This window comes from Herpailurus yagouaroundi, unplaced genomic scaffold, assembly GCF_014898765.1.
Source record: "Herpailurus yagouaroundi ecotype Mexico unplaced genomic scaffold, PumYag 187, whole genome shotgun sequence".
Lineage (NCBI taxonomy): Eukaryota > Metazoa > Chordata > Mammalia > Carnivora > Felidae > Herpailurus > Herpailurus yagouaroundi.
The window spans coordinates 1818977-1835606 of NW_024412418.1; the positions used below are offsets into that span (position 1 = coordinate 1818977).

The 16630-nt window shown below is 41.1% G+C and overlaps 1 protein-coding gene across 1 annotated transcript; it reads left to right on the forward strand.

Moving 5' to 3' along the window:
* The first annotated feature begins 747 nt into the window (after positions 1 to 747).
* On the forward strand, positions 748 to 12080 carry TCN1 (transcobalamin 1). The gene is made up of 9 exons (XM_040495038.1): positions 748 to 868; positions 2834 to 3013; positions 3733 to 3873; positions 4765 to 4920; positions 6184 to 6371; positions 8696 to 8885; positions 9896 to 10082; positions 11578 to 11696; positions 11856 to 12080. The coding sequence occupies exons 1-9, from the start codon at positions 790 to 792 to the stop codon at positions 11915 to 11917; spliced, it is 1302 nt and encodes a 433-aa protein (XP_040350972.1). The 5' UTR covers positions 748 to 789; the 3' UTR covers positions 11918 to 12080.
* The last annotated feature ends 4550 nt before the right edge of the window (positions 12081 to 16630 follow it).

A 16630-nucleotide genomic window follows, 5' to 3' on the forward strand; every position in this document is an offset into this window, starting at 1 on the left:
ATGTGTATCTCTGTGGTTTTCCTCCTGGGTTATGAAACTCTCAGAGCACCTACTTAGAAGAAAACTGTACATCAAAAACTACTATCCCAAAGATCCTCAGGTACAAGGCTCCACCATCTTGTCTGATCCAATTTCAGAGTTACAACTTCTTTCATTTTTACACATTTCAAGCTCTTGCCCCATCAAATCTACTGTCTCAAGAGATATAAACAAAACACCACCAACTTGGAATGGAAAAGAGGAAAATACTCAATTTATTCTTTGTGTGTGTGTGTGTGTGTGTGTGTGTGTGTGTGTGTGTGTGTATTTATTTTTGAGAGAAGGGGGGGGGGGCAGAGAGAGAAGGAGACACAGAATCCAAAGCAGGCCCCAGGCTTTGAGCTGTCAGCACAGAGTCCAACGAGGGGCTCAAACTCACGAACCGTGAGACCATGACCTGGTCCAAAGTCAGACGCTTAACTGACTGAGCCACCCAGGCTCCCCTCACTTAATTTATTTTCATTGGGCTGAAGACAAGCAAGGAATGTGAATCCCAAAGTTTAGGATAGGATACGAAGAAAAATTATTTCCTCGTCCTCCCTGAACATACCTTTCAAGACTTCTTCCTGGTTTATCACAATTCTTGGACAAACACACCTGACCACACCCCCTGACATTGTTCAACATTGCTCAATGTTTGCTTAATGAAAGAGGCTGAGGCAAGCTAAAGGAGGAGCTCTCATTACCCTCTGCCCATCACCCAATAAATAGTCAGACAAGCCCTCGCCATTCCAGAACACTGTTGGAGAGATGAGACAATCCCACCAGCTGCCCCTACTGGGGCTCCTATTGTTTTCTCTTATTCCAAGACAACTATGTGAGATCTGTGGTGAGTATGCTTTGAGCTAAAATTACTCCCAGTGTGATAGTCTTCTAAAGACTAGTGGCAGGGCACTTGTGTAGAGTGACCTATTCCAGTTCTATAGGGGGTTGGATTTTATGAGTAATATAAAATGTGGCAAGACATGGTGAGGAAAGTTCCACAATGTATGTTGTTTTAAGAGAGGTTGTAGATTCAGTGCTAACTTGCCTAACCATTCTTCCTAGATTCAGATTTTCTCCACCACAGCAACCCTACTAAGTAACTATGTATTCTTCATTTTCAATGATATAATATTCCCAATCCCAGAAACTTTTCAAGATTATATAAAGTATCTTTTGAATTTGAGGCACAATCTTTTTTTATTTTTTTTGGAAGTTCAACTTATGGGTTTAGGGTTAACCCTTTGCAACTACACAGAAAAAAAAATAATGTTAATAATCCCTTTCAAATAATGAAGACTTCCCTCTTGTCACTATTGAGTTCAGTTTTTCCAAGCTACACATCTTCTCCCCTCCAACTCTTCGTCCCAGGAGATGAGTACAAGCCCATCATCTCTCCTCTGGGTATAGGATCTGGAGATTGTGTGATCCTATTAAAAAATACTAAGTAAGAGAAAGAAAAACTGGCCAGGTGTAGTCTGACCACTTACTAGCTGAATGATCCAATGTTTCTGACATATTTTTTTTAGCTTTATCCATAAATTGAGGATAACTGGGGGAAGGTGTTGAAGGAAGTGATGTCACGAAGTCTGGTATAGCTCTCAGGGGCATGATTTCTTTTTTGTAAGTCTTTTCCCTGGAATGGAGCTTAAACCTAGTCCAAAGATGAGTAGGTGGTGCTGTCTGTGGGTACATCTTCCCGGTGTTCTGTAGCCTACAAGAAGAGAACATCACCACAGCAGAGCCTTGTGTTCACACAAGCTAAAGCACAAAATCTGCCACTTCTAAGTTTTCTTCCTAGCCTGTCATTTCCTCTGTTGTATCCTAAGAATTGGGGGTCTCTGTGGAGGCTTTGAAGTTCAATTCATTGTACAAAATGACTGACTCTGTCTTTAGTGGTCAAGGAAACTGATGAGTTGTTGACCAGGAACTGAAAAGTCCATTTCAGTGCCAGAAAATCTGCTGACCTAGATGCTTCCACAATATCTCAAACATGATTCAACAATTGTCCAATTGTTCTTGTAACAAACCATGACCTTTCTGTAACCAGTGATTCAGATCTCCACAACTCTCTTTTAAAGAGAAAAATGGTGAAGGGGTGCCTGGCTGGCTCAGTCAGAAGAGCATGGGACTCTTGATCTCCAGGTCATGATTCTGAGCCTCACATTAGGCATAGAGAACTCACGTTTCCTTGATTCTCTAAACATAATGATTGCAACTCCAGTTGAGCTAAAAGTTATAGTATGTATGGTATTTTGCAGTTTTTACATGATTTGTTGTCCAATATCTATAAAACAGATGTTAATATCCACAATTTTAAAACAAGGAAACTGAAGGTCAGGAAAGTTACATAAGTCACTTGGAAAGATGGAAAAGGGAAAGAACTGAATCAAGCAAATAGAAAGGACTACAGACTGGGAGTCAGAAGATGCATATTCTAGTCTCCATTAAGCCTTCAATTACCAAGGTTTCTTTAAGGACACGTCGGCTAGACCTCATCTTCAAAATCAGGGAATGATACCAGATCTCCCAGGAAGGACTGATATTCTGCCAGCACACAACAGTAAGGCTGAAACAGTATTAAAACATTGAAACACTTCCATGATGGTTGGTAAAGGAGTATAACCTGATGTAGCAGAGGCTCCAGACTCACCTTTGTACCTGTTCCAGTCACATAGCTAGTGACCACTGGACAGTTCCCTCTGTGCCATATCTGTTACTAAATATTTTAATGCCAACCCTGATCCTAGGGCTCTTGTTCCTTAATGTTTTCTTAATGTGTATTTCCTATTTCTTCCCTCCCCTGCCACAGAGGTAAGCAAAAACAACTATACTGATCTAAACCCTCTGATAAACACAATGATCAATTCAAAATATACCAGAGGAATCCAAGCTGCCAATGTCCTGTTGTCCCTCAGACTTGGTGGGATCCTGAACCAATGCCAAGAACAACAGCTGATCCAACAAGTCAAACTCACTGTGTATTATAAAGGTGAGTGCCTATAGTCTCCAGAAGATTTAGAACACTAACTTATCCATATAGGTTATCTCTAGCAAGAGATATTTGGAAAATATTGTGTGTCCAAAGTATACCTGCTACATCTATTCCAGCTGTAGAAAATTTGAGGGGACATAAAAGTACCTCAAAACATCAATCCTCTGCCACTTTCTCTATAGCTAGACCTTACTTCTTTGGGTCCTGAAAAATATTTTCTTTCAAAAGGCCACAAGGAAAAGCAAAAGAAATTATGTACTCCTATCTGCTAATATTATATACTCCTATCTGCTAAATTATATACTCCTATCTTCCCCTACACATCTCACAATATTATTATAAGAATTATGAGAAGCCTGAGAATTTTCATACTCTATGAAGCAGAACATCCAAGTCAACTATTACTATCCTGGAAAGATGGCACCCACAAAGAGAGAAAACCCCAAGGTTTCATTATCTTTTTCTTTTAAATTTTACAAGGATTGTATGATTCCCAAAACCTCCCATGATTTCATGGGAAAGACGAGAATCTAGCTTGCATTTACAGCACTGCTGGAAAAGGCTCTGCTTTGGGAATAAAGAAGAGACCAGTCAAATATTGGTATAGTGTAGGGAAAATGAAAGAACTGACAGGCAATATAAATTACAAGAAAGACAGGAGGCCAGAAAAAATCACAAGCATGTACCTTGTTCAACTTGAATATTTCTCTTTTCAGCTTCAACTTTAACCTCGGGACAGCTTGCCTTGGCTATACTGGCTTTGGGAGCATGCAAAACGCCTGATGAAACATCTATACGTTATCCTAACCTGGTCAAAAACCTTAGAAATAAATTCAAAGCAGAAATTAAAAATATGGGTGAGAATCAAATGTTCAGAGGCCGTGGACAACCTTGTCTTCTCTTCCACTGGTTCAGAACTGAAGAAAGTTTCCCTTCAGTCTTTCCTTCTCTTCATTCTATTCATTCACATATTTTTGCAGATCACTTTCCCTTCTTCTCTCTTCCGACAGGCATCTTGAATTTTCTTTTCAAATAGATTCAACTGAGCATTGACTCTACATCAACCTTACATATGATGATGAACACACGCCTACACAAGCACACACACAAATTATAGGACACTGTTCTCTTGTTCTCGAGAAGCTTGTCTTTAGACAAATAATGAAACACACCAGAAATAGCTGAGCAACACAAGACACTAATGACTGTCATAAGCACCAAAGCATACAATACTAGTGTAAGAGCTCAAGGATGGCCACAAGTACTTTATCACCTGGAAAAAGTAGGCTGACCATGACAGCTGTTAGTGAGGTGCGTTGTTTTATTTCAACACCCACCCGATATTTATCCTATTTTTCATTAGGCCTCTCTGATCCCATCTTCTTTTGAGATGGTCTCTATTTCTACTTGTAGTTTGAACACATACCATTGAAAGTGCAAGAGGCTTAGTGGTGGGAAATTTGTGTTCCAGTCCTAGCTCTGTAAACACCTCAATGTCAGGATAGTACTTTTATCATGTTAGCACTGAGTCTCCTCAGTTTTGAAATGAAAAGAGTTGAGTTGAATTTGGTAGCTCTTAGCAGCCTTTACATTTCTCAGGTTTGCTGATTTTACCAGTGATTTCCCCCTTCTATTACTCACCTCTCCTTAAATGTAAAGAAATTCTAATAAAGCAGGTAGGAATGGCTGTAAAACTTATTACTCCAGTATTATTTCCATGAGTAAGGTATTTCTTTCCTCTCTGACAGGGAAACACAATGGTAATCCACTGACTAACTACTATCAGCTCAGCCTGGATGTTTTGGCCTTATGTCTGTTCAGGGGGAAATTTTCAATCACCCAAGTTGCTAAAATCTTCGAACCTGAAAATAAAAATTTCTATTTTAAGGGACAGTTCTCAGTAGGTGAGTCATTAAACCCAATTCCTTTGGCATATCGGACACCGGTAAGTCTTTCCCTTTGAGTTTTTTGTACCAGTAAATACTTGGACTTTTTAAAAAATCCTCTTTATGCTAGTGTCCAGGGAAAAGAATTTTCTTTTTGCGAAGAATGGATATTGGGGAGCATTTAAGCATCTTTCTAGATGTGTAGCAATCCAGTAGAAAGATCTGGTTCTTACCCTACCTCTTCTTTGAGTTATATGACCAATGGATGTTAACTCTTGACTTGAATTTTCCCTTCTGTATAATAAGGATAGATTGAAAGAATCCTCATATAAGACATTTTAGGAAGTATAAGTGTTAGAGAAAAGAAACAGTGGAAGTCAGTTATCTTAACTTTGCCTCTTTCTCTAATTTATTGGGACCATTTGGATGTGTGGGCTTACTTGGACAACACGACCTCTCCAGTGACAAGGCCCAAAACTTTGATCAATAAAGTCTGTATCCCCAAAGGATAAGGACCAGAAATCTCCTGGGTCAGCTTACACATCCAAAACAAAGCCCCCTATAGACAGCTAGTATTGTTGCCCAGCCCCTATGGATCCAGATACACACATTTATCTTTCTCCAATGGGCCTGAAGAAAATCACAACTCAGTATCTCTGGATAATAAGGAGAATATGAGATTTCTCATACCATTTCTATGGGAGAGAGAAGGTACCACATCTAAAGAATGCAAGGAGAACTAAGTAATAAGACAGAAAAAGACCTTATCCTCCCTTCTTCCAATCTCTTGTCTCATCCTCCCCCTTAAGAAGGTTTATTGGAAAACAATTCTCTTAAGTGCTATTTCTTAATCAACCCAATGGAAACACTGGAAAATTGCAAAGACATATTTTACTTGGTGTATCATCCTGAATTCTCTCTATTCCTTTGCCAATATGGCTGAGAGATTAAAAAAAAAATGAGAACAGCCAAGATGTAGAAGTGGAAGACTGTTCATGTGGATGCATCTGCAAATCCATATGTGTTTCTCTGACCAACAGGTGAGCTATTGAGTACAAGGTACAAGGGATCTTGAAATATTTGAGTGGTTAGTACTGGAGAGATGATTGCCATATTCCGAAATCCTTCTCTCCTATCATCAACTAGTGTGACCCATCTTCCCAGTTTCCCCAGATCTGTCCCTCTTTTAGCAATGAAAATCCTACATATCAGGAGATCCCTCAGTCCAAGGCAGACTGGGATGGTTGGTCACCCTATCACCAATATGTTGTTTCCTGGCAGATACTGGTGCAATGGCTGTCCTGGCTCTGACCTGTGTGAAGAATATAACAAATGGGAAGAAAAAAACAGATATGGAGAACTTAAATAATATCAATAATCATATAAAGTCACTGATAGAGAAGATTCTTTCTCAGAAAAAAGAAAATGGTCTCCTTGGAAACATATATAGTACAGGAGAAGCTATGCAGGTAAGTCAGAGGATAAAACAGGAGACAGAGAAGGGAGTCATGAAAGAAAGAATAGCTGTATACTTTCTTATCAGCCTAAGATATTACCGATTCTCTTTCCTATACTAACTGATTTTAAGTGATTCCTCTCCCCTGATGGAAATGTATTCTCCTCACCTTCAATCCTTACCTTTCACACTCCAATGTTTCTATGAAGCTTTTCCTGACAACAATTTTTTTTTAAGAAATTCTAGAGTCTACTACAACCTGTCATGTTGTTCTGGCAAATGTAATTTCACACTTTACCATAAACCATTGTTTTGCATTTGCATCTTACCTCCCAAATTAGAGTAATAAAAGGCAGTGGTAGTAATGGCAGCTAGTATTTGTTGACACAGTCATTAATGAACACAACAATCCACGGAGGAAAGAATTATCACCTCCATTTCCTAGAATATGACCATGAGTCATGGAGTATCACTAACTTGCCTAACATTACAAAGCCAAAAAGTGATTCAGATGGGGATGGAAACTGTTGGTTTCAAAATTCACACTCAGCACCTACACTGTCCCGTATATGTTCCTTGAAGTCTGGGGCTTTATTCCTGCATCACTTACTGATTTCTTCAACTCTAAGGGGTAGATACAAGAAGGGAGAAAAAAAAGATTTACAGAAAAAAAATTCACCGAGTCTTTAGTCTGAATCGGAGTCTTCCAGGCCACTCCAGGAGGAGAGGGCTTTCCAAGGGACAGAGGACAGCAAGGGCACAGACCTCAGGCATGAAAGAACATATTTTAGGAAGATCAAGGTTTTCAACATGACCAGTGCAAGGTCCTCAGGAAAAAATTACAAGATGAAGCTAGGGACATAACAGGGATCCAATCACACAGGTTGTTTTTACTATTGTTGCTGTTGATGCTGTTGCTTGCCTTACTGAGTTTGGACCTAATAAAACAGTAGTTTCCCATCCTGGCTGCAAATTTGAATCACCCGAAGGAGGTTTGAGAAAACATTAATGTGTAGGCTCCACACCGGCCAGTTAATATAGAAACTTAGAGGTGGAGCATGAGCCTTGGTCTTGTTTTCAAACCCTCCAGGTGATGTTCACTCACAGCAGAATTGAGAGCTACTTGCCTATAACTTTTTAAGAGGAAATGAAATATGATCCCTTTTTAAAAATATTCCACAAAGGCTTCTTGACTTCTTGGTTAATTTAAAGTTTCCCTGAGAAACTACAGAGCCACATCTGTAGGTCCAGCCCACATAAGCCCTTGTCTTACTCCTCGGATACCCTCCTAACTTTTCCTACCCCATCATTCTGTCCCTTCAACCCAGTTCACATCTGCCACTTGGATAGTTTCTATTCAAGGACCTATCAGACTCCCCACTGCCAAGCAAAGAATATCAGACACCTCACCCAGAAACTCAAGGGTCTACCAATATGGCCCAACCTCCTTCTCCAGCCTGTTCTTCCACTATCACCCTGAGTCTCCCCAGTGCCCTCCCAGGCCAAGAGGAATCCTCTGGGGATTTTGCCAAAATGTAGAGAGTCTCATCACAGGCAGGCCAAACGCTGGCTGCACCTACTTTAGCATCCTTGATAATGCTGACCCTCTGGGAATAGTGCTCCCCTGTTTATGGCACTTAATGAAATGTTGTCATACTGTCAAGACCTACCTCAAGGACTACCTTCTGCACCAAGCCTTTACAAAGTGTCACTAAATGTTTATGTGCTCTTCCTCTTCTGAAAGGCCATGGCGTTGGATGCTTCTCCTAAGGCATTCATCTTAGGGGCTCCTTTATGATTATCTGTCTGTTAACAACGTTTATCAATTGCCTCCTATGTGGCTGGTACTGTTCCAGTGCTGGGGCTACAAGAGTGAATAGGGTAGAGAAAGTCTGTTCTCATGGATGCTCTTATCAGTTGTATTATTAATCAATTCCCCACCTCCCACCCATCCCCAAACTCTTTATAAACTTCTTGGTGAATGGGGCACCTAGGTTGCTCAGACAGTTAAGCATCCAACTCTTGATTTCGGCTCAGGTCATGATCATGGTCATGGTATGGAGCCCCACGTCAGGGTCCACACTGTGTATGGATCCTGCTTAAGATTTTCCCCCATCTATCTCTCTCTCTCTCTTTCTCTCTCTCTCTCTCTCTCTCAAAAAATAAATAAATAAATAAATGTTTTGGTGGCAGTAAAGGCATCCTAGTTATCCAAGGTGCTTCCTATATGGTCAATGTCCAATAAATATTTACCACATTGGTTAGATGTAAGCTTTCCCCTTATTTGATGTTTCTCTCACTCATTCTTATTCCCCCTCATCTTCTCTCATGCATTAGGCTCTCTTTGTCTCATCAGACTATTACAATGAAAGTAAATGGGATTGCCAACAAACTCTGGACACAGTGATCATGGAAATTCATAAAGGAGCGTTCCGTATTCCAACTGCTGCAGCTCAAATCTTACCCGCCCTGATGGGAAAGACCTACTTGAATGTTAACAAAGACTCTCCTTGTGTCTATGGCCCAGGTAGAGCACTAAAGAGCATGATACCCTAAGATGTGAGTCTAAGGTGTTCTTAGGGACCAAGTGTGACCAGATAAATCTTTAAAGCCTAACAGTTCCCACATAGAACTCAGTCCTCTATATGTCACCAGTGACTATAACCACCTGAGGACTTGTTCTTCATGTGGTACCAGGTGTTGTTCTTGGTTCAAACATTGATAAACAAGGCAGACTTGATTAAGTGATGTCTGCCTCCAAAGGGATGTTTTCTGATGGGTGGATAGAGAGATGTTCTGAGCGTTATTCCCATTCTAAACCAATTATGGTGAGTCTGACTCTCCATTATGTACAAGGAGTGATACTTCAGGGAACTCCTACATTCTGTGAGAGGAAGATGGCAATCTTATAAGGAAATTACAGTCATTTATTCAAACGACTGATTTTTCAACAAGGTATGAAAGAAGACTTTGCTTTTGTCTCTGTTACCTCTATATCTTTTCTTTTATCTCTGTTCATTCCTGGTTCAGCCACTTATAGGTTTAGGGACCTCAGACAAAACGTTTAATCTCTAACTTCAGTGTACTAATATAAAAAAATACAAATGATAATAGTATCTAATGTGGTTTTTTGTCTAAGGACTGAATAAGATAATCCATGTATGATGGTTAGTACAGTGCCTGGCACTTAATATGTTTTCAATAAATGTTAAGAAATAAAAAGGCACCCCCCAAAAAGGAAGCATTATTATATTCTGTACCAAAGCAAAAACAAAATCAGGAGCCTCTGTGAGAAACAGAAGCAAGTGAATTGCTCAAATTGCTGGGAATGGAGCTGAACACACGTATTTACAAGCTGGTGACTATCTTGTTTAGTCACCGAGAGATCTGCCCCTTGACTGCTGATTCTGGCTCCTTGTAGCAAATCCTACTCTGCATAAAAGGAGACTGGGACTCAGGTCGGATGGGCATGTAAACGCTAACATCATTTTTATTATTCTGAATAGTAACTCTTCTTTGCTTTTCTGTCTCTGCCAGGTGACTTCAACATCTCCACTGTGGAGCCTATAACAGCGACACCTCCTCTCTCACCCTCACAAATCCAAGTGAATTATTCTGTGGTAATAATCAAGGAAACACATTCCACCACGGTCTCCGTAGCAAATGGCTCTGTCTTCCTAGATGTGATGGAAGCAGCTCAGAAAGAAAATGCAACCCTATTTGGGTATGTCTGTATGTAACCTAAGGTGATGGTATTTGGTGATTTTAAGGCACAGTAAGAATACATAAGCACCTGAATACAAAGTATGTTTGAAACTCTTCTTCACTGGTAACTTTGCTGTCCATCTACATCTCGTGGCAAGAATTTAAAAAAGGTAAGACTTTTCATCTTCTATCACCCAGTAGGTATTAAATTAATGTTCACCTAATGGGTAAGTCCCAGGGATCTCTCTTCTGTCAGAAAAATTCTTTCAATAAGTAGAACTTTGTTAGTCACTTTGTTTTAGAACATGGTTCATTATTTTTGAATCACTGACCTCTTTGAAAATCAGATGAGGGGCACCTGGTGGCTCAGTCAGTTAAGGGTTCAACTCTTGATTTTGGCTCATGGTTCGGGAGGTTGAGCCCTGTAACTGGCTCTGCGCTGAGAGCACAGAGCCTTCTTGGGATTCTCTCAACCTCTCTCTCTGCCCCTCCCCCACGCAGGTGCACATGCTTGCTCTCTCTCTCTCTCTCTCTCTCTCAAAATAAATAAATAAATAAGCTTAAAAAGCAAAAGAAAAGCAGATGATTGCAATGGATGCTCATACCAGACACGTGAACACACACACAAAACGTGTCCTTTAAATCAGAGGTTTCACAAATGCCCTGAAGCCTCTCCATGCTCCCCCACTTTCAGATTCATGGACCCCTAGATTAGGGTTCTATGGCCCACAGAGGTCAAATATTAAAATTACAATATTGATTTTGCCTCTGAAAGATATGGTTCCTCTGACTCCCTAAATCTAATTGACAAGTATTTACTGGGTCTAGTAACAAGATGTAAGATGCCAAAATGTAAGAGAAAATTATATATGCATATATGTATACATATATATACACATATACACCACATGTACACATATATGTGTACATATATACACATATATATGTAATATGTAATGTAAATAAATTCTATAAAGGTTGCTTTCAAGGGCTCGCAGAAAGGCAGAGAAATGTGACCAGGGAATGTGAAACAGACATTGGTCATGTCACTTTATAATAAATACAACATGAAATATTAAATTATTCTTTCCTGTTCCTCTTCCCTAAAAGAAAGCCCACTAGCTTATGGTGCCTCTAGGACATAAGGTGAACATTTTCTTCTGCACTTTAGTATCTTCAACTGTTACTATCTTGGGTCAGAAGACTAGTAGTTGTTGACTGCAGTGTCTCCTATGAAATGATGCAGGGGCAGAAACAGGGCATCATTCCTGTATGAGTTAGCATGGATTATGGAGTCCCTGCAGCAGAATCATCTATAGTGTTTATGAAACATGCAGATTTCTAGTTCCCACCCAGACCTACAGAATCAAAGTATCTGAGGACAGGGACAGGAAATCTGCCTTTTTGGTTAATAGCTTCAAGTAATTCTTGCGTACACTGAAGTTTGAGAAATGCCCATGGAAGGTTGCCTTTAAAAATTCTAAGTTCCCATAACCCATTTACTGTCCCCACAGTTTCACAGTGGAGGAGAGATCATGGGGCCCCTACATCACCTCTGTTCAGGGCTTAACAGCCAACAATAACAACAGAACCTTCTGGGAGCTCCTGAATAACGGCCAACCGCTGGATCAAGGTAAGAGAGGGACAGATGTGAGTGACCATGCCCAAAGCATCCAGATGTGAGGGTGCAACCTTTTGTGGTGAGTGTGCTGAGGCACTGGGAAAGTGAGATCCATTATTTGGTGATTTTGTGGTTAAATCACTTAACCCACTTCTCATTCTTCCTTTTCAGGAGTTGGTAGTTACATTGTGCATGAGGGAGATAATTTGGAGGTTCGTTGGAGCACATACTAATAAATTCAAACCTTCCTCAGCTGGATCTCATCCCTTTGCAATGGGATGGCAGGTGGAAAGTGGCTTCATACCTTCCTTTTCCTTTCTCTCAATTTCAGTAGGAGACCCAATAACCCCCCCCCTTCTCTGCGTGTTCAATAAAAGGTCAACAGGTACACAAAAAGAGCGTGTTCTAACCATTTCATTTTAAAAGGGGATTATTGATGGAGGGAAGACCACTGCAAGAAGAAGGAAGGGAAAAGAGACTAGACCAGTGTCTAAGCTGAGCTCTACTCAAGGTTCTGCTGCTAACTGTGTGGGTGACCTTGGGCAACAGGTAGGAATGGAGATAAGGTTCTAGATCCAGTGTTGAAGCAGCAGCAGATGAGATCAAGTAGGCCCAGAAGTAAGCGATGAACCAAGTGGACATTGACCTCACAGAGGCAGTGGGTAGGGAGAAAAATATTGCTCTGGAGAAAAACAGAAACGTGAGTCTTAGAGATAAAAGGTCAGTCCATAAAGCCCGAGGAATAATATCATCCCGTCACCCAGCTGTCTCCCTTGGATCCCATTTGTTCTTCTCCCACATTTATTTATCTTTTACTTCCCCATAAAAATCATCCTGATATTCACATCATCAAAATACATGTGCAGAAAAAATCACCTTTAGTGTCCATTTCAGCAGAATGCACATTTGAAAAATATATATTAAATCACATCTCAGAAGCATGAACTGAGTTGTACTTTATAACTGAGTGCTTGAGCTACATGCACATACAGTCAGGAGCAAGACAAGCCTTTAAGATGCCAAAGGGCAAATAGTTCTTCAGATAAAGCATAAAATAACCCATTTAAAGCAAGTATATATATATATACATACACACATAAAGTATATATATATACATACACACACACAGTGGAGTATTACTCAGCAATCAAAAAGAACGAAGTCTTGCCATTTGCTACTAGTGGATGGAACTAGAGGGTACTATGCTAAGAGAAATCAGTCAGGCAGAGAAAGACAAATATCCTATAACTTCACTCATATGAGGACTGTAAGAGACAAAACAGATGAACATAAGGGAGGGAAGTAAAAATAATATAAAAACAGGGAGGGGGACAAAAACATAAGAGACTCTTAAATATGGAGAACAAACAGAGGGTTGTTGGAGGGGTTGTGGGAGGGGGGATGGGCTAAAGGGGTAAGGGGCATTAAGGAATCTACTCCTGAAATCATTGTTGCACTATATGCTAACTAACTTCGATGTAAATTTAAAAAATAAATTAAATAAAAATAAAAAAATTTAATAATAATAATAACAACAACAACAACAACAACAAAGCAACCCCCAAAGGGTGCCTGGGTGGCTCAGTTGGTTGAACGTCTGACTCTTGATTTTGGCTCAGGTCATGTTCTCATGGTTGTTAGACTGAGCCCCCCTGTCAGGCTCTGTGCTGGTCATGGAGCCTGATTGGGATTCATTTTCTCTCTCTCTCAATCTCTCTCTCTCTCTCTCCCCCTCTGCCCCTCCCCTGCTTGCATTCTATTTCTCTCTAAATAAATAATTAAATATAAAAGTAAAAAAAAAATTGAAAGCAACCCCCAAAAGGAAGATGCCTTCAGGTAGAGTTAGTTAAGTTATTTCTATCCATGTCTCCCTCAGATGAACTGAATGTTTTCTTCATGATACCCTTAGCTTCCTCTTCTCCACCAGCAACCCTGCTTTATAGTTAGGGTTTGGCCATTGCTTTCTGGTACTGATCCTTGGTCCTCAGGGTCAACGCCACCCTGTTCTTCATTAACTGGATGTGACAGATGCCCTCATAACTAGACAGCAATGGATTCTATCCCCCTTGGGTCTGCATCTCATCCTGGAGCTAAGTCAGAGACAGAGGGCCTCCGTGGTGCTGTTTGCACAGGGAGGCAGCTGTCAGACCTGTTTGTAGACTCTCCAAGCCATGTGAAATATGGCTCACTTTCAATAATAACCAGTCAACCCCAGTAAAGCACACAATTTGTATTAGACTCATTCACCCAAATAGATAATAAGGCTATTCTAATAGGCACGCTGACATGAAATGAAATAACATCCAATCACAGCACGAAAAAGCATTTCTTTTGCAATTCTCAGTTCATTCCTCTCATTGGATCAAATACGAAATTGCATTTTATGTCACTGTGTTTCTAACACTTCCCTGTAGTACTGCGGCCTCCATTATTAACAGACAGAGCTGAGTTTCTGCTACTCAGCGGTCCCATAGCAGAATACAGTAACATTGCTATCTGATAGGATGCCTTTAGTCTCAGGAACAGACATGGAAGTTAATGGAGTAACATTCCCTTGGCGTTCTACTGACATTGCCCGAAGAATCCTGGCTCTGGCCGCACATGCTTTATGAGAAGCTCCCAAGGCTTGGGACTATGACAGAACCGAGACTGAGTCTGAGGGTAAAGACTTCCATCTGCTGCCACAGAATAATCAATACAAATAAACCTTTCATATGTCCAGAGAGAGTCTGGGTACTTGGATACCAGAAAACCAGACACAGGATAAAACAGGCAAATAAATGAATGAAGAAGTTCAGTCAATGGTTACCCAAGGACTGTCAAAATATATGAGTTAAGAAATGTATGGCCTGTGTGGTTCCTGTGCTGGAAGTTATTTGCTAAGTGAGACAATTGTATCATAATCAGTCTTGCAGCAGCCATGGCTGGCAATTTATAAGGAAGTATATGTTTCAAGACACATACCACAGGGTGTGGCTCATCTCAGGATGGTCATGAGCAGCCTCTGGAACCCAAGATCAGTGCCATTCTGGGTCCCTAACCCTGTATTAGATTCTTCTTGCTGTTGTTAACAAATAACCACTAATTTAGCTGACAACAAATACATCACCGTATAGCCCTGGAGGTCAGAAGTCAGAAATGGATCTCACTGGGATAAAATCAAGGTGTTGAAACCTTCTAGAGGTTTCTAGGGGAGAATCCATTTCCTCACCTTTTCCAGCTTCTGGAGGAGGCAGCGTTCCTCCACCTTCAAAGCCAGCAACGGTATCACTCTGACCTCTGTTTCCATCACCACATCCCCTTCTCTGACTTTCACCCCCTCCCACTGTCCTCTTCCACGTGTAAGGACCTCCGATTACAGTGGGGGCCCCCCAGTAATCCAAAATAATCTTCTATGTGAAAGTCAGCTCATGAGCAACCTAAACTCCCCCTTGCCACGTGACCTAACAGACTTACAGGTCCCAGGGATTAGCACGCAGACATCTTCGGGGGTGGCGGGCATTATTGTGCCTACCATTCCTTCACATGGCATGCAAAGGCTTCCACTGCGCAGACTCAAACTGTCTTTCTGGCCTCATCTCCCACCACACACCATGTATCATCCTAAAACGTAATGGCTTAAAACAAGATTTATTCTTTCACGGTTCCCACAGGTCAAGGTCTCTCAACAAGGCCACAATCCAAATGTTGGCTGAGGCACTGTCTTCCAACTCAACTGGGGAAGGATCTGCTTTCAAGTTTATTCACACGGTTGTTGACAGGATTCTGCCCGCCCTGGCTGTTGACTGGAGGCTGCTCCCAGTTCTTTGCCGTAAGGGCTTCCCAATCAGACAGCTCGTAACGTGGCAGCCGGCTTTCTCGGAGCAAGGAGCAAGAAGACAGAGAGAGACGGCAAAAGCGAGAGGGAAGACAGTCTTTTGCCACCTCATCTTATAACTTTTGCTGTATTATATTCATTTGAGGTGAGGCCAGCCCACACTCTGGAGAAGGGGATATCACGAGGGCGTGAACCAGGAGGTGGGAACATGGGGCCATGTTAGAAGCTGTCTAATGCACCCCAATACGTGTCCTGTGCTCTCAGCACAAAACCACCAACACTAGCCAAGAATGAAAACCAATGCTTTGCAACCCAGGTCTTATATCTGTTCATGAATTTGCTCATCCAGGAAGTCTTTCTTCTGTTCCTACTGCGAACCAGGTAGGAACTCAAGGGCTGGAGACAGAACAGTGAAAAGGAGACAAAGACCCTTTTGCCTGAGAGCAAACATCTAGTGGAAAAGGAGACAGGAAACGAACCACATGCATAGTGTGACAGAGGGTGAGGAGTCAGGGGCACAGTGGGTGTCTTTGGGGGTGAGGCTGTCTCATACATGAGACAGAAGGTCTGGGTGAAAGCTGGCCTTTGAGCAAAGACGTGAAGGACGTGTGGGAGCCACCAAGAGAATATTTGGAGGAGGAGCGTCCTTGACAACGGAGACAGCAAGTGCCAAGGTGGGTGATGGATTCAGGGAACAAGGGGTTCAGTGCGGCTGGAGCAGAGGGAGCAAGGGAAGAAAGCAGTTGGAGGTGAGGCCCAACAGGCAACCAGGAGCCAGATCTTACAGGGCCTTGTAGGTCATTAAGAGGATTTTGAATTTTATTCCAAGATGGGAGCCACTGAGGAATGTCCCCCTAAAAAAAAGCCACCTAAAATCTAGTAGTTACAAAAAAAATTATCCCCCTCCTTTGTAATCTCAAGATATTATTTCTGTTGTATGTTATAGGGAGGTATTGCTTTAATATAGCTGTATTTCTGATACTTATATATCAGAATAATATATATACTAATTATATATATACTAATATATATATACTAATACTTACAGTACACTAATACTTCATATTTATACCTCATTGATCCCACATTGTCTAAGTATTTTTTTTAATTAATTTATTTATTTATTTTT